Below are 17684 nucleotides of genomic sequence, written 5' to 3' on the forward strand. Positions count from 1 at the left end.
GGCGCTATACAAATGTAATCTATTATTATTATTACTTTTGGACATAATACACTGAAAGGAGAACTATATTATAATGATAGTATTATTGGTTGTAAGATTTCAATATCTTATAATAATGACTGATGTAGTTGTTTTGTGGGCGAAAAAATAATATATGTTGTAAGTACATAAGTAGAGATGTTTGTCAATTAAAAGCATATTTTGGCAACTCATTATCATGTGAAAAATACTTATTATTGAGCTTATTGGCCTAATTTTGTGCAATTTCAATTAATTATGTAAACATATTTTTGTTGACATGCTTATTTTTTGCAATATGGGCAGTTAGACAACTCTCAAATTCCATCACGTAGTCAGATTGTATGACTGTATTACTCCCTGTTCATATTTATCTGCTAATTACGAAGGGGAAGTCTAGCCCGAAGAAAGAGGGGAATTAGTTTTTTCCTACAGTCCTGAGAATAGCTGGCATAATTTCTGGGCATTCCTGGTATTTGTTGTCATTGAACAGTGTAAGTAGAGTGTCCAGTTTTAGCAACACAGACTGAGATTAGTATCTGATCTGATTCATCCCTTGGCCTCACTTGCACTCTGCAGCAAAGACAGTAGTTAATTTGTGTACAAGGAGTGCCTCCACTGCCCTCTAGTGGTGAGGAAGCGTCACATCAATGTCAAGTCAAAGTACTTCTCTAGGAAAAACCACACATTACACAGACATAATTATGAAATATATGCACATACATTGCAGATATGGATTAAGAGAATAAACTCTTTCCATTGAGCCCTCAGACAGATGAACATAAAACTATGAGTGGCCCATGTGCTCTTGAAAATACAGTGTATGATTCTAGGCAGCCCCTGTGGAAATAGCTTTAATGGTTCATGTATAAACTTGAAATGTTAATGTGCTATCACTTGCCACAATCTCCCAAAGGCACACACTTTTAAAAACCTCCTATACCATAAAAATGCTTTTTAGGAACAGCTGTAAATCAACCATAACTGCTCTGCCATAGGCTGTATCAGTGTTTTTGCATGTTTCACTACTTTTTGCAAGACCATTAACTGCAAATTCTACAGGGTTTACCCTCACTTAACTGTTGAACATTTTCCGAAGCATACTTTAAAAAAAGGGAGAGTTTTTTTTAACATTCTTCATGCTGTGTGAAATCTGCTTGTAGAGAGTTTTCATTTCACAAGACACATTTTTTTTGTTTTGCTAAAGTTATGCGGCACGGCAATTAGGGTAATTATAATTGTGAATTAACAAGCTTAAAACATTGAAAGATGGTGGTAAATGATCAAAGACTCCAGAACAGCTACTAAATAAAACCTTTAGGGACAGCTTCATCAAATAGTGTTTTCCAAGTTCAAGAAAAAAACCTTAAATATCGATTTTGAGGCTAATATGGATGCAATATCAACAAAGTGCTGAGAAAAACTGTAATCTAGAATCACATGACAACTGGGCAAACTTCATCTGCTAAGGAACATTGTCTGATACAATCAAAACTGTTGTGATTACTTGGTGTCAATTTGAATCTATTGACACTTCAAATGTGCTCAGTACTGACATTCATTTCTATTTACTGGAATGGATTACAGTGTTGTGCTGGTGGGAAGTTCAAACGTGTTTCCTTCAAGGAGTCACCAAATGTCAAGCTCCAAATGAAAGGTTAATTTCATTTATACAATTTAGAAATGTCAGAGAAGACATTTTTGGGTGGATATGTCAAACATTTCTGAAGCTGTGCTCGGCCAATTTGGACTCAGTATTCTTTAAATTCTGGCTACTGCCCTGGTAGGCAGTAAAATGTAATTCCAACATCGTAAAAATAGATGGTACAATTTGAGAGATGGTTGGCATTGATTAAGTAGACGGTTAGGGTCCTAAAACACACAATATGTCTTAACTGGCATACCTAATGTCTGAAAAGAGAGTCACAATGACAGTGACAAAGTCTCTGCTTACAATGTATGCTTGCATGTGATTGAGTTCACTCATATTAAGCCATGAAACCTACAGTGAATGCCAAAGATGTATCTAAATAAGTTAGACAACACATTAGAACAGATTTTACCATCTACAGAAGAGCTGCCAGAAGAAAATGTTTTAAAAGTTTATAGCCTGTGGTATATGTTACACTTTGGCAGCCCTGCCTGAAATTAATCTCCAAAGTGCCTGAATTGATTTGGCCATGGATAGTCAGAATCCCTTGGGCCATTGGCATTGCTTACAAAAACACACACCCACATATTTACAGCCCTGCTGGTAAGCACACAGGGGGAAATAAAAGCAAAATATGGTTTTAATACTAAGACATGAGAGAGTGAAGGCTGAAACCCGGCAGCAACACTATCAATCTCGCCATGTCAAAGCTTGATCACAATGAAATAATACTGAGTCGCATGAAGCAGTTTGGTTTTGTGATGTTCACTTTGACAGGAGAGAAGGATAATGACAGGGGAACATTTCACACCATGTCATCAGATGAGCAGACTGATGACTCATCAGTACAGTTTGTCCAGAATTCAGAAAAGCAACAGAGGACACACTGGCAAATGGCAGGTGTGATGTGATGGCACTGTGTGAATGTGCACTGGGGTGTTGTTTAGAAGGAACATTGATGGTTTCCTTCCAGGTGTCAAATATTCCGAATAAGTTTTTGTTTTGGCCAAAACACTGTCCATTTGCAAGAGCAGAGAGGTGAATGAGACAGTTGGCGAGTAAACAGCTGATGCAGTAATTCTCAAATGTGTCTACAATGCAAGCTGGATTGCTGTGACAAATCTCCTACTGCATTGCATACACTAAATTGTATAAGAGCAAAAGTGTTCACAGGGCTCTTGGTTCTGGATATACATCATGAAGTCCCTATTAATCTACAGTGGTGACATACCCAGTGGAGTTAGCCATCTGCTAACAACTTCCAAATCTGTATGTAAGATTTATTTCAATGCAGAATTAACGTCTAACTGCTTTAGCCAAAACAAACAACAGTGGAGAGTATGGCAAGGAGAACACAATCTATTATACCTCTGTGATTTATACAGACATTTTTGTGCCTCACAATTTTTTTAGGTCATAAGTCTTTTCCACTCTCAAAAAATACGTTTAGGCCTTCAGGTATCAACTTTAAAACTAAAAGACAAAGAAAGCAGGGGGGTCACAAACGTTCTATTTACATTTTAAACATAGATAAAACTCACATGCAAATGGTTTTATTTACTCATCCAACCATGGAAGAATAAAGAGCTATACAAACTACATATCTCCGGTGACTTATAGTATTAGAGTCTACATTTTTGGTAGGTTCACCACATTTCTCATTACACCTCCCCTCGCGGTGATCAAGCCGCGGCGCGCACGTAAGCGTACATGTGCAATGCGTACCAACGAATGAAGAGGTCTCCGCCCATGTCTCCGCCCCAACACGTGAAGTTTTTCGTTAGTTAAGCTAATATTTGTTTTGAGAACGGTAATTTATAATTAACCTCACCTATACTTTGTTCGTTGAATAATGTTCTCAATTTCGTTCCTTCATACTCCGCCTTTTGTACTGTAGCTAAGGTAACATTTAGCTATCTAACTTTAGCTCGGAAGTAATATAATGTTGTAATTAGCATTTTCTTCTAGCTAACTTTGAAATGAGCTAACTATCTAGCCTCTTGGTTATTTAGAAATGACTATATTTTGTATTAGCTTTTTGTTTGTCCCTGGCCTGGACGTGTAAGCTAACTGAGTAAATGCCATGTAAAAATAATATCCAAAACTTAAAAGCTTGTTAATAACGTCAGGTGACAAATGTTTGCAAGGTTAATAAAAACTGCTTTTTTGTTTTCCTAGTGTGGAAATCTTACGCTAGCTACATCAGCTAAGTTACCATTTTGCAGATAATATGCTAACAGCTGTGCGGTGCATGCTGTCTAAGCTGGTCTCTCCATTGTGGAGGACTGGAGAAGCTGATGGAGAGGGCCTTTGCTCTGATGCAACAGGTAAATGCAACATTCTTCTAAGTATAATAAGTTCAAGCATTACAATAGCAACACACGGCAGCATATGTCATGCCATGCATTTCTTTTGGCTGTCAGGCCAGGAAAACATTCGCCACCTGCGAGGCAGTGTGGTGACCCAGCTGTGCCTCGACTATGGCATGATCGACGATGCTATCTACTTCACCGCCGGAGAAGTGTTGGGCGGGATACCTCTGAAAGAAGGGGACGTGGTGAACTGCATAGCAGTACGTGATGGTGCCCAAGGGGGATGGAAAGCTTTAAGGGTGAGAATCTGGTTCTTTGCTCCAGCATGAATTTGCTAACATCATACAATTTTTGTTTACCTGATGTGAATTAAGTTGTGATTGGTCGGGTCTGAATATATATATATATATATATATATATATATGTGTATGTATGTGTGTGTATATATATATATATATATATATATATATATATGTATGTATGTGTGTGTATATATATATATATATATATATATATATATATATATATATATATATGCTCCATCTTAATCAAAAGTCAGAATCCAAATTAAACATTTTCATGTCTTCCATCAAGAGTTTGTGTTGATACTGTGGAGATGTGTCTGAGACCTATGTGTGAATTTAGCCTTACATTGTGTGTTGTTAATTCTAATGGCAGTGATTCAATAAGACAAATAGGACCGTCATGACAGAAATTGTCCAACTTGCACTGTTTCATCTTGTCATTTAGGTGGAGAAGAGTGCAGATGCTTGGGAGGAAGGAGGCAGTACCTCCTTAGAAGCTGACAGTATGCAGCTGCGGCCTCTCATTGGCACAGTCACATCATTTGATGGAGATGCTGGCTACATAAACCAGACCACATACTTCCCATGCAGCAGCTTATGTGAAGGTACCCCTGCTTACCGTACTTCACACGCTACAATTGTGAGCCTCTTGACCCCACAATCATTGTGGGTCTCTTAGTCCCATAACCGTCCAGCCTGTCTAACAGATTTTACTGCCATAATTCTACAGTTGATGTTTGGTAAGCTCTCAAACCGAGAGTAGATTTGACAAACCTGCAGCCACACCAATATTTATTAGCACTTGGCTGAAGGCTGATGTTAACTTTCCTGCCTGTTGGCACACTTTTGTATTTTCTCTCTTATTTGTGTCAGGTTATGAGCCAATGAAAGGAGACTGGGTCCAAGCTAAATATTTTGTCAATCCTACCCAATGGACCACCCAGGCTAGCTCTGTGGCCCCTTTACGGTACAGCCGCCTAGACCAGGTAATGGCATCATTAAATGTTTTTAGCTATACCCACTCAATACAATTTATTCATTTTTTTAGTACTTCAGTTGCATTGTTGAAAGTTGGCATTGTTCCTAACTCTGATGAAGTGGTAATGATTAAATGCTCATTCATGTCTGTACTATCCAATTCTGTTTCACTACTCTTACTTCCTTTGAATAAACGTTTATCTCCAGGTGCGTGTGACCAGCGCTTATGGTAAAAATGGAGTGGTGGAGGACAATGTGTTCTACAACCTGGACACTCTGCTGCTGCCTGCCCACTACCAGCCTTTGCCAGGACATCTGGTCAACATAGTGATGGTGGAGAGCAGTCAGTCCTTATATAGTTGGAGGGCCCTGTGCATGGCACCCTGCCAGAGGTATTGGATTTAGATTACTATCTTTTTAGGGCTGCAACAACAATTAAAGATTATCCTAAAATGGGGGGAAAAAGAATCTCATGGTGTTCAAATGTCTTGTTTATTCTGACCAAAAGTCTGAGATATTCAGTTTAATACGACAAGGATGCAGCAAGCTGGAACTTGAGATTTGCTCTACTTTCCCCAACTGTTTTAGCTAAATAAATGGCTGAATTGTCTAATTATTTAAAGTTCTTCAGAAGTATAATGGTATTTTCCAGATTAATTAAACTTTTGATAAGGGTGATACAGATGAATATTTTGATGTTTTTCTTCTTTTCTTTTTGTTTCAGTGAGAATATTTCCATTACACGTCTCCCAGGGACTGAACTCCAGAGTCTTTTGGAAAACAAAGGGGGGCTGCATGTATCGGACTATGGCCAGTTTGGGGATCTGATGATTGGCGAGAAGCGAGAGATGGTGTTTTGGATACAGTAAGTGATCGAAGTAGAAAGGAAATATCCAAAGTTAAGAAATATCAAAGCACTAGTTACCAACGCTTATGATTGTCATTTTTTATTGTTGTAGTTTAAATCCTCATCATTGGTCTTCTGGTAAACAAATCCACCCTTGGCACAATTCGCTGCATTTATTACGTTGTATCCCTCTCATATCAGAAATAAAGGTTCAGAAACCCACACACTGAAGTTCTGTGACATCGCTGGCTGGGACTCAGAGGGACAGTTCCTCCTGGTTTCTGTCAAAGACTTCAAACCACTGAGACAGAAACAACAGCCTTTGCGACAAAATGGCCAAGAGTCTCAAAACTGCTCAGAGTCTTCAGAAAGACAAGGTGGTTATGCAAAGGAGGTAAAGAAAGAAAATGACGAGGTGCTGAAGGAGACTATCCATTCCCCTGGTGTAAAGAGAGAGGACAGAAATGTGGATATTCCACCAGGAGAGAGGCTGCCTATTGTCTTGGCATGCCAAGCAAAGTAAGCTATTTTTTTGCAACTCATAGCAGGGGGTCCTGGGGTCTTTAAAAAGTATTAAAAGTTGATAAATCAATTTAGCGAAAATTAAGGCTATTAAAAAGTATTAAACGGCATTTTCCAAGGTATTACATTTTGTAGCTTGTTTTCAATAAGTATATAAATTGTCCAGAGGTTGTATTCTACAGTCTGTCTGAATGTAATCATTGCGTAGGTGTGTAATTTGATTCTGTATAGTTTATTTATGGCATCCCGTTGGATTTGACATCATCTGAACTAGGGCTGCTCAATTAATCGTATTTTAATCGCAATTACGATTATGGCTTGCAACGATTACGGAAACAACGTAATCGAAATAAAACGATTATGTTTTTATTATTACGTTTATTTTTATTTTTTTGCGTTTTTATTTTTTTGTGGTTTTTCAGTTGAGTTATACTTAAAGTTCAGGGTAATCAACCGTTAAAAACATACTACTCACATTTTTTTTCGTTCAAAAAATTGATGTATTAGAAATAAATATTTTTTAATAATCGTGATATCAATTATTGACCCAAATAATCTCGATTATGGTTTTTGCCATAATCGAGCAGCTCTAATCTGAACAGGACATCGCACGCTCACTTCTTGATAGCGCGCGAAGCTCCGTTTACGCCGGTTGTTAAACAACATCGTTATGGGGAAATGCAAGTTTGCGTCCAAATGGTTGGAAAATAAGGAGGAAGGACAATCAACACTGTATATAGTCAATGTGAGGTAAAGTGTCGCCAATGTAACCGGTTAGAACTCAAAGTGGCGATCAGCTCTTCAAATGTATGGAAAGGGTCTTAAAAAAGGTCTTAAAAGGTTTTACATTTGACTTCAGGATTCCTGCATAGATAAATGAAAGAAACCGTTGGAGGAGTAATGGATCAAAAAGACAAAAGTAGAATGGAAAGTGTGGAATCTGTCTTGCCATATAAAATAAGCTCTGTTTCTTGGACCGTCTCTGTGGAGATTTTGTTTGAATGTTGTCTGTAAAACTAAATTTCATGTGGAAAATTGCTCAGGAGCCTGGGAAGCTGCGCTGAGCTGCTGTTGCTGCACTTCTCCTCTTTCACCATCGGGAGGCGCCTGAAGGTCACAGTGGGGAGTAAAGAGGAGACCCTGCTGCAGCCCTCAGTGCCCTACACTCCTAGAGAAGCAACTCAGGCCTCCTCCACAATGCCTGCTCAAGTGATAACTATCTCTGCTCCAAACGACGCATCAAGGTATCAAACAACGGATTTTGTTTCTATTGCTGACAAAAAGCATCAAGGCTCAAATGAAACTATTCGTAAATATTGTATGCAAGGTGCTCCTGGAAAATAGTTTTGCATTATCTTTTTTTTATTTGTGATTGAATCATCCAACTGCAGGATTACGAAGCGACGCCTGCCAAACTTCCTACCCAACTATCCGCTGCCCCAGGCTCTCAGAGACTGTGTGGATGCTGAGAGCGACGTGCTGGTGGTTCAGCCCTGCTTAGGAGAGGTGAGGAGACATGATGAAGTTAAGCTAGTTATTAGGGATGGGAACGATTAATCGAATATTCGAAATTATTTCTTTGCTCAGGGACACCTCGGTAGCACTTGCTCTTGACCTTCCAGTTGCCAAGTCCCTATGGACTTCGCCACCGCCGCCCAATCAATATATCATCTCTGAATTTGCATCGTAACAAAGCCGTGGGCCAGTAATATAACAGGGATGTTTTTTCCACAGTCACATTATAATGGAATATGAGGGAAAAACGCTTTAGTTTGTCTTTACATTTTTTAACCTAATCCAATCGTTGTGGGCCACACTAAACAAGAGGCAGCGGCACAGCCTTTGCTAAATAGATAGCGGAATAGGAGGAGTATCCTTTCGAAATCCACACGGCCAATCGCAGACTTATGCAATTTCCCTTGTGGTGGGACACAGAAGCAAATAGAATTTGAAAAAAATCCCATTTTCCTTCTCCTGCTGTGCCTGTTTGCTCAGGTTCTCTCACCATCCAACATGCGTCTGCGTTTCTCAGTCCTTCTCTGGCTGGACGAGCTGCACGCAGAGAGGGAAATAAAAGAACAAACAATCCACGGGGCCCTCCTCAAGAAAGGAGCGGTCTACCTGCACCTAGAGGTCCTTGGGTTGTCCGAAGGCAGACCCAATCTCAATATAGGTGAGGGGCCTTTCTTTATCATTGTTGAACTATTGCTAATGTTATGATTTCCTCTGTGGAACACAAGAAGGGTTTTGAAAAGTTTGCTCTGCAGGGGACCGAATATTACTGAAGAAACCACAGAGGGACGGAGTGGTGATGGAGTATGTTGGTAATGTAAAAGAGGTATGGAAATGTTTTATAATCTGAGACATCTTTCATGTTGTGCGTTATCAAACAGAAAATGCTCTTTAGATTTAATCTAATGTTCTGTTTTAACACTCAGATCAATGAAGAGACTGTGAGTTTGAGAGTGAACCCAGAGTTTCAGCGCAGCTACCTCGGGGAGCCACTCGATGTTGAGTTCTCTTACAACAGGTTAGAAAAGAGGATGTGATTTTTTATTACATCAAATAAATGTACAAATATTTAACCCAACAATGATGCTAAATGATTATAATACAGGTATGTTGACTGCTTACATCATCAGATTGACTACGAGACGGTGTCACTACGCACTTGAACACACAAAGCAGTTTTGGAATAGTAAGTTAAGTTTATTTTCAAATTACTTTAATTCTGGTAGTTTCCTGGCATTTTAGACACCATAAATCAAGTGTACATTCAGTTATGTGCAATATGGAGTACTCTTTGAAAGGTACAGTATAAGGCATTTTGAAGAAAGTATCCCCCTGAAATTAATTGGAATGAGAATGTTCTAATTGATACACTATACTTATGAATAGTAAAATCACTTTCCCTATAAAAAAGCAGATAATGATTTTGACAATGTTGTTTTTTTTCTTCACTATACAAACGAAAACAAATCTAATCAGTCAATTTAAGAAGATTCTAAGAAAGAAGTGAACTTTAGTGGTCATTATTTCACCAGCAAAGCGATACACTATATTGAAAAATCATTCTTTCACGACACGCATTGACATTACCACCGGCTCACCTCCAGAGGGCGCTGTTTGTACCTCACGTTTTTGCTAGTCCATCTTGGTTTACCCTTCTGTTGTTTTGTACCGCAGTAAGATTTCTGTCATTTTCACCCTGTTGTGCAGTTCTCTTCCCCTCTAAAGTGACTGTTCAGACCCATCAGTGGACAGGGAAGTGGAGCGATGAGACAGAGCAAAACAAAGCAACGGGCAATGAGGTGAAAAAATAAAGATTTATACACATTGTTGTCATTTATTTTCTTGGTTTTGATTTGAGTGTAATTGTATTTCAACACCAGATTCCAACCAAGGAAAATGGAAAGGTTTCCAAGGCCACGCAGACTAAAGGTACATTTAGTGTTTTAGTAGGGCTGTTCAATTTCGTTATTTCTTTTTCGTTTTGTTTTTTTCAAATTTCAAATTTATTGAAAACTCCAATATCAACGTAAGAGCTTGTGCCTCTTCGGGGGGTGCCAACACTTAACCATAAACGTTATCGTTTACTTTCTCCGTCTTTATATGTAGATATTACTTTTTGTGAATCTCCGTCACGTTGTTTCCATAGCAACAACAACTTCCTGTCAACAGCGCTAACTCCTTCAAAATAAAAGCATGTCCATACAAAATAGGAAGCCAAGCCAAATTACACTTAAGACAATAACATATACAACTGCAACGAAAGTAATACACACAATGCAATATTCTTTTCAATTTCAAAGAACACAAATCGGGTTGTATACATTAACAAATAGCTATAAAACAACAATACTGTAGATGTAGCATAACAAAATGAATGCCGTGAATAAACCGAAATACACGTGTTGAAGCGGTTCGCTGCTGATTACTACGCACCCCCCCCCCCTGCTGCTGATTGCTACCGAATATCCGGAGCCCGAAAAATGGTATTTGGGACAGCCCTACTGTTTAGTTGGTCCAAGATTTGCCTGAGTATATCAGATTAAGTATATAATTGACAAGTGTTTCATTGCTTTTAGGAGGAACACTGCCATCCAAGCCCATCCCCAGTGTAGGGCACTTCTTTAACCCGGACCTGAACCCCCCTCAGAGAGAGGCGGTGAAGAGGATCCTGGAAGGGGAGTGTCGGCCCATTCCTTATGTGCTGTTTGGACCTCCGGGCACGGGAAAGACCATCACCGTTATAGAAGCCATACTACAGGTACATATCATCTTCCTAATCAGAAGCTATGTTAATTCTTATCTTCCAACTAGCCAACTTAAAGAAACCCTTTCAATAAATATAAACTGATATATCAGTCCAGTGCTTTAAGACTCTTGTGCAAAAACATAATTTAGTAGTCGTAAACAAACATATTTAACTCTTTATAGGTTTGATTTCATAAAGTTGTTCAGACCTTGCCCATGTTCATTTTAATTGTTCAATTATATATCTGAAAAAAGTGATTCACAAATACTGTCCAGATGTATAAATCCAAACGGGTAGGTCTTACGGTGTTGTGTGGACAGCTACACTGTAAACCTGTTGATAAAACTGGTATTAATGGGAAAACGCCTCCGCAACTTTAAGCTGCAATAGTGAGTAGGTCTTATGCCCAGTCTTAAGCTTACTTCCATTCTGCTCCTCTGCTTGTTTGACTTCTTTCTTCCTCCAGGTTTACCACTTTCTGCCCAGCAGTCGTGTTCTCGTGTGCACTCCCTCCAACAGCGCTGCTGACCTCATCTGCACCCGCCTTCATCACAGTGGCTTCCTGCATGCTGCGAGTTTGGCCCGTGTCAACGCAACCTCAAGGCAGGAGGAGGTATTTAACAGCGGCTGGGAAAAGAGATTCAGTTTTCCTTTGTCAACAGACACCTTATTTACAGTGTGTATGATCAAAGGGAAATATGCATGCTCCTTTATGCAGTCTGGTCTGTACAGATGCCATTGACATCTGCCACCAGAGGGGGCGGTACAGTTATCTTTTTAAATAATAGATGAGGTCGTGATGACATGCTGTGTCTGAATCTACTTTAGTACATTTCTCATCATCCAAAATGTATGTTTTTTTCTTAGTCCATCCCAGAAGCACTGAGAGTGTACTCAAAGGCAGGTGAGGACATCCGCCACGCCTCTTTCCACAGGATTGTGGTCAGCACTTGCTCCAGCTCTGGCATGTTCCATAATATAGGAATACAGTAAGTCCTGGGCAGTAGCAGTGATAGTTGTACACAGTTCGAATAAGCAGATGTGTCCTCACTTCTATATACTACTATCTTAGTTCACCTACTGTTGATTCTATTTCATATTTTCTCAGAGTGGGACATTTTACACACGTCTTCCTGGATGAAGCTGGCCAGGCCACAGAACCTGAGTCCCTGATCCCCATGAGTTATCTGTCAGAGAGAGATGGACAGGTCAGCACACACACTGACTACATTCACATCCAAAGGCTTTGTACAGTGCATCTGTCTTGTGGGAAATCATGACATAATTGTGTGGGATCACCAGCACCAGTTGTGTTTGTATTGTGGATCGAAAAGAACGACAGCTAGACTTTTTTCTAATCATTTACAACAGTCCAGTTGTATGTTTATGTTGTTACTAATAGGCGCGTTCACACCGGAGTACTTTCCCCCGTACATTTCCGGTTTAGTTCCGTTAATACCCCTTATGTCGCGTTCACACCAAAAAGAGTACTTAGTCCCGGGAACTTTTACCCCCATTTTTAGTGCCTGCTGAGAGGTGGTACTCTCCTGGGGGGAAAAAAGTGCCCCAGTTCTGATTGGCTGAGCGAATTGCAAACTGCGCCCCGTAAAACTCTGAAATGTTTTTTAGAGCCGCCATTTTATTATCCTCGCATTATTAGCATTAGCCCAGCGCACAAACGCAGAGAGACTAACTTATGGCAACACAAAAGAAAACAAAGGAGCAGTGGAGATGAGGAGGTGTCGGCGTTCTGGCGATTTACTCGGAAGGCTTCAGTAGAAGCTGCTGGGAAGACTCCCAGCAGTTTCTACTGAAGCCAGTCCCCAACTCCGGGGACTTCCGGCCGGGGACTTCGGGTGGCAGTATACGCCGTGAAGTTGTTTGCGGCCTGCCAGTAAACCCAAAGCAGAAGAAGACGAAGTGACGTCAGCGGCTCATTTGCGTAATCTTCCCTCAGGGACTTATTCCGGTGTGAACGCGATCGGCTCTTAGTTCCATAGGGGAACTAAGTGCTGGGAACTAAGTGCTGGGAACTAAGTACGGCAAAGTACTTCGTGTGAACGCGGCTAATGATGAAGTTTCCCCCTCCCTTGCTCAGGTAGTGTTGGCTGGAGACCCCTGCCAGCTGGGTCCAGTAGTAAAGTCAAAGCTGGCCACTGCATTTGGCCTGGGGGTGTCTTTGATGGAGAGGCTGATGGCTAACCCGCTGTACGCCAGACATGACTGGGGTTACAACCCTAAACTGGTTGGTGCACTGCACATTGACACTAAGAAAGATAATAAAAATGGCATCTGATAGTATGTAGGATATCTTCCTATACAAATAATTCATCTTGGAAGAATATTTGAGTGTGCATGCTCTGTTATAATAATTATAATCTGGTTTTTAAATGCATCAGGTGACTAAGCTGATCTTCAACTACCGTTCCCATGAGGCCTTGCTCACGCTGCCCTCCAAGCTCTTCTACAAGGGCGAGCTGTGTTTTAAAGCACAGAGGGACGTAGTAGACTCTCTCTGCCAGTGGAAAACCCTGCCCAAAAAAGAATTCCCTCTCCTCTTTCATGGAGTTAGAGTGAGTGGTATTTTAAAATGACAAGATAATGCATCTACAAAGAGTTACCAGTTTATTGGGCATGTGCGTCAAATGTAATCCAGGGATTTTGCTTTTCCATAGGGTACAGAGATGAGGGAAGGCAACAACCCGTCATGGTTCAACCCAATGGAGGCGGTGCAGGTCATGCTCTACTGCTGCCAGCTGACCAAGAAGCTCTACAACCCTGTGGACGTCTCGAACATCGGCATCATCGCCCCCTACAGGAAACAAGTAAGACTACAAGATTAATTTGGGAAATATGTATTATTAGGGTTTCTCCTAATATAAGTAAAGCTTAAAAGTGGAGGGAGTGGCGCAGTGGGCTGTGCGTCATCAGCGATCATCAGATCAAAGGTGGTGTTGGGGAACTCCAGTTCGAAACCCGCCGCCACTGCGTCAGGCCGTTGTGTCTTTGGGCAAGACACTTCACCTGAATTTGCTCCTGTGTGTATTGTCCACAGTACATGACCGTTACATGTATGATATGTGTATTTGTAAAACGCTTTGAGCATCTGGAAAAGCGCTGTAATAAATGTAAGGAATTATTATTAATAAAAGCACTTTAGGTGAGATCTATCTTAATAAAGAAGTAAAAACGTTTTTTCAGTGTCAATTCATATTCTACTCCAAGGTAGATTCAATAGCCCCTATACTTTTAAGTGGCTTTGCATGTTTTAACAAAGCACTGTCCTTGTTTTCGTACCACTCTCCAGTGTGAGAAGATCAGAATGCTGCTGGGTAAGGTCGGCCTGTCTGATATCAAAGTGGGCTCTGTGGAGGAGTTCCAAGGACAAGAGTTCCTGGTCATCATCATGTCTACGGTAGGAAAAAACGAAATCTGTGTGATAGAAGTTACAAACATCATAGTCAGCTTTCTTGGAGTGGACTATTGATTCTACACTAAATGTCCTTTGAATAAAAATAGTTATTCAAAATTCCATCAATATAGGTTTTCTGGCTCAATCCAGATGTGTCAAATGTTAAGTAGATATATCCGAAAGCATCGGACAACGGGTTTTGATCCACTCAGAAAGATGGGTTTTTATTTTTGTGAACATTTTAGCACCACCTTGTGGTCAGTTGACGTAGTTTGTGTTGGGGGGACAAGTTGATCACATTTTATTTGCAGTTCATTCCAGAAGTCCTCTGTTTTGTTTAAGTATGTTGAGAACGGTGCCCTTTCCCCTTTTATAAAAAATCCCCGCTTATAATAATTAACTAATATAACAACCACAGGTAACTAAAAGCAAAGCGTTCCTTAGTTACCGGATCAATAATATTCTATAAGGTTGGCAACTGAAACTCAGACATTGTCCATTTAATAGTAATACAAATACTCAAGATCACAACTTCTACACTCACTACCTTGCCATAGTTCATTCCCTATTTTAGCAATTACTCAGTAAACTTCATTCTTTTGAAATATAGGTGCGCTCTAATGAATCCGTACTGAGCGATGATTTGCAGAGTGCTCTCGGCTTTCTGACCAACCCCAAACGCTTCAACGTGGCCATCACTCGCCCCAAAGCCCTGCTCGTAATTGTTGGGAACCCCCACGTCCTCATCATGGTGAGTAAAACACTTGATTAGCACTAATATTAGATTCTAGATTTTTATAGAATCTAATACAATTGTGTTGTATTGAGTCTTTTATGTATTTTAAATGTTTGAATTTCTTTCCAGGACCATTGCTTCAGAGCTCTACTGCAGTACAGTTTCATCAACGGGGCATATCTGGGTTGTGATCCCCCTCCCTCCCTCAGAGAGTCTCAGCTGTATGTCAACTTATCAGACGTCATAGTGTTTATTTTTAATGGAAATGTATACAGTGGCTGCTTTATTGTGCAACGTGTAAAAGCTAATGCAACTGTTCCTGCATCAGGTCCAATTCTGATGCCTGTAATGTTCAGTTACAGTTAGAAACTGTCATAGGTGTTCATTAAATACTGCTTTAGTTTTAAAGGTAGGGTAGGTAATTCACTTCAGAAACACTTTTTGTTATATTCCATGGAATGCTCTTAACATCCCGATAGGAATGAATACATTAAATGCTTTGACAATAAATACATACAAAAATGTCATCTGGAAGGCGTGGCGCTGTAAAAAGCACGACCAATCATCTGAGCCGCCCGGCTAAAATAACTGGATGGCCCCGCCTACCTGCCTGTCAGCCTTCTATCTGTGCACAAACTTATCTCGTGCCCTCATTGGTCATGTTCGTGTGTGTTGGAGGAGGGGCTCTGTAAGGAAGTCTGAAGGAACGGGCAGATTTTTTCTTTCAAATTCTAGTGCACTCATGCTGGTTTCTCCATTCTTACCTACCCTACCTTTAACATATTTAGTGATGACTTTGTATACAGGTGATTCGTAATATTCTGAGCCGTAATTCATGGACATTTGTAAGGGAAAACCCCCATCAATATGATATAGTCATATTGGGGTTCGGCAACCCCTAGCACGCGTGCCAGCATTGGCACGCGGCACCGTAACCAGTGGCACACTAGGAATAAGTGGAATAAGTGTGCAAAATATTTAAATTGTATTTTCGGATCCTGAACGAGACCGCCGCCAGAGCGTGTCTCCCCGTTACCTGCAGAAGGAAGCCATGCACGCAACGCAGCCCCGCTCTCTTTATCTCCAGGTGACTTTCTGCCGCTTTCCTCCGTGGTGCAGTGCTGATCGTTTCACCACGGAGGAAAGCACTTCACTAATTGCAGTACCCATAAGGAGCTGTAGAAATGCCGCAGTTTTTGCGTGGCTGTGTATTTAGTTGAAAGCCCAGTGGCGATCTGCTCATCTCTCATCGAAATAATATGCTACAAAGGGGCGGACTGGCCATCTGTCTGTTGAACTTTCCTGTCGGCTCCCAGACCGTAGTCGAGGAGGGAAGAAGCAACAAGCTTCAGGTTCAATAACCCACTTTAGCTTAAATGACTGGAGAGAGGCGAGCTCTTCTTAGGAGGCCGTTGCATTTATTTAGCTGTTCTTCTGTTTCACAAAATACATCACAGACCTCTGTTTTTCTGCTTTCCCGTTTCACTTCCAGAAACATACACACGTTCCCTCACTGTCGCTCTACCATCCACACACACACATGCACAAGCCACACCCCTCTTTCTCTCTCTCTTAAAGGGACAGCGATCTCATCTCACTCTGCATGACCCTAATATCATAACATGTGTGTTCTGGAGAATCACAGAACGGACGATCGTCCTTATTATTATGCCGTTTAAACCAATTATTTAAATGTGTTTGTTAAATTCGACATCATGTAAGTTGCGCTGACAGGTCCACACACTGCTTCCCCACAGCGAGGCTCCCCCCGCCCTCCTGCTGATAGTTCACGAGCGTCAAGCTCCTCTACCCCCCCTCCCCCCCCCCCCCCCCCCCCCCGTTGATAATTCTCGACCGTTGGCACCCTGATAAATTTTTTTTTTTTAAATGGCACTTCATATCAAAAAGGTTGCCGACCCCTGGTCCAGAACAACCCACTGCTTTTAGGTTAGTTGGATTTTTAGTAAAAGTGAAAGAAATTGCTGAAACAAGTATTTATTTATCTCATTTTTACATGGCTGAGTATACACAAGCAGCTACAATAATTACTACCAAGACAATTGCCAGTGCTGTTTTAATCTATTGGTGGCTTCTCCTTTTTGTCCAACAGAGTTGCAGAAGAGCAAAGGATTGCATAAGAGGACAACGTAATCATGGACGGTGTACCTCAGCTACAACTTGACTGTCTTACCGTGTTCTAAGACTTTATTTTTGTTTTACCCTTCAATTTACCTTGGCTCGTCTCTTTTGACTGTTTGTGATCAGTGTTCACTGATTTGGTTTGAAAAGAGGAATTTCTTGTTTCGTGAAAGCCAAATGCGGTTCTAATCAGGGGGGTAGAAATAAAGATGATGCTTGTCTACACTGCACAATTATTTCTGTGTCCTGTGATTATTAAGTTGATGTGCTTCACTGTGCATAAGATTTTTCTGTTGGACTGCCACGAATATGGGTAAATGACTGTGGACCGCGTCATAGCAGTCCTGCGCTGTTCATCTGCCAAGGCAGCACAATAAGGCTACCATATTTTAACAGCAGCATTTTCTCATTTCTTTTTTTAATATATTTTTTTATTGAGTCTGGCACAATGAGTTACATTTATACGGTCTATACTTTTCCTTCCCCCCCCCGGTCCTAGCTAGTAA

The 17684-nt window shown here is 40.7% G+C and overlaps 1 protein-coding gene across 3 annotated transcripts; it reads left to right on the forward strand.

Annotated features, from left to right (window-relative positions):
- Nucleotides 1-3332: 3332 nt before the first annotated feature.
- Nucleotides 3333-17415, forward strand: mov10l1 (Mov10 like RNA helicase 1). Of its 3 annotated transcripts, none has more exons than XM_079680773.1 (27): nucleotides 3333-3479; nucleotides 3848-3996; nucleotides 4093-4280; nucleotides 4732-4891; nucleotides 5160-5272; nucleotides 5472-5656; nucleotides 5989-6129; nucleotides 6313-6630; nucleotides 7677-7877; nucleotides 8025-8139; nucleotides 8629-8806; nucleotides 8901-8971; nucleotides 9072-9163; nucleotides 9276-9331; nucleotides 9853-9944; nucleotides 10026-10074; nucleotides 10722-10903; nucleotides 11358-11504; nucleotides 11759-11880; nucleotides 12000-12099; nucleotides 12990-13136; nucleotides 13291-13464; nucleotides 13567-13716; nucleotides 14199-14306; nucleotides 14914-15054; nucleotides 15169-15260; nucleotides 17150-17415. In XM_079680773.1, the coding sequence occupies exons 2-27, from the start codon at nucleotides 3900-3902 to the stop codon at nucleotides 17175-17177; spliced, it is 3447 nt and encodes a 1148-aa protein (XP_079536899.1). In that variant the 5' UTR covers nucleotides 3333-3479; nucleotides 3848-3899; the 3' UTR covers nucleotides 17178-17415. The 3 variants fall into 3 exon arrangements, with proteins under 3 accessions (XP_079536899.1, XP_079536900.1, XP_079536898.1); XM_079680772.1 differs by having other exon boundaries at nucleotides 3413-3571; XM_079680774.1 differs by lacking the exon at nucleotides 6313-6630 and having other exon boundaries at nucleotides 3412-3571.
- The last annotated feature ends 269 nt before the right edge of the window (nucleotides 17416-17684 follow it).

The sequence above is a fragment of the Notothenia rossii genome, assembly GCF_949606895.1.
Source record: "Notothenia rossii genome assembly, chromosome: 5".
Taxonomy (NCBI): domain Eukaryota; kingdom Metazoa; phylum Chordata; class Actinopteri; order Perciformes; family Nototheniidae; genus Notothenia; species Notothenia rossii.

Excerpts from the sequence above, each read along its gene's own strand:
- mov10l1 (XM_079680773.1), top strand. The coding sequence starts at position 3,900 with ATGCTAACAGCTGTGCGGTGCATGCTGTCTAAGCTGGTCTCTCCATTG. Across the intron at positions 8,807-8,900 it reads CAGACCCAATCTCAATATAG|GGGACCGAATATTACTGAAG; the intron begins GTGAGGGGCCTT and ends TTTGCTCTGCAG. Across the intron at positions 11,505-11,758 it reads CAACCTCAAGGCAGGAGGAG|TCCATCCCAGAAGCACTGAG; the intron begins GTATTTAACAGC and ends TTTTTTTCTTAG.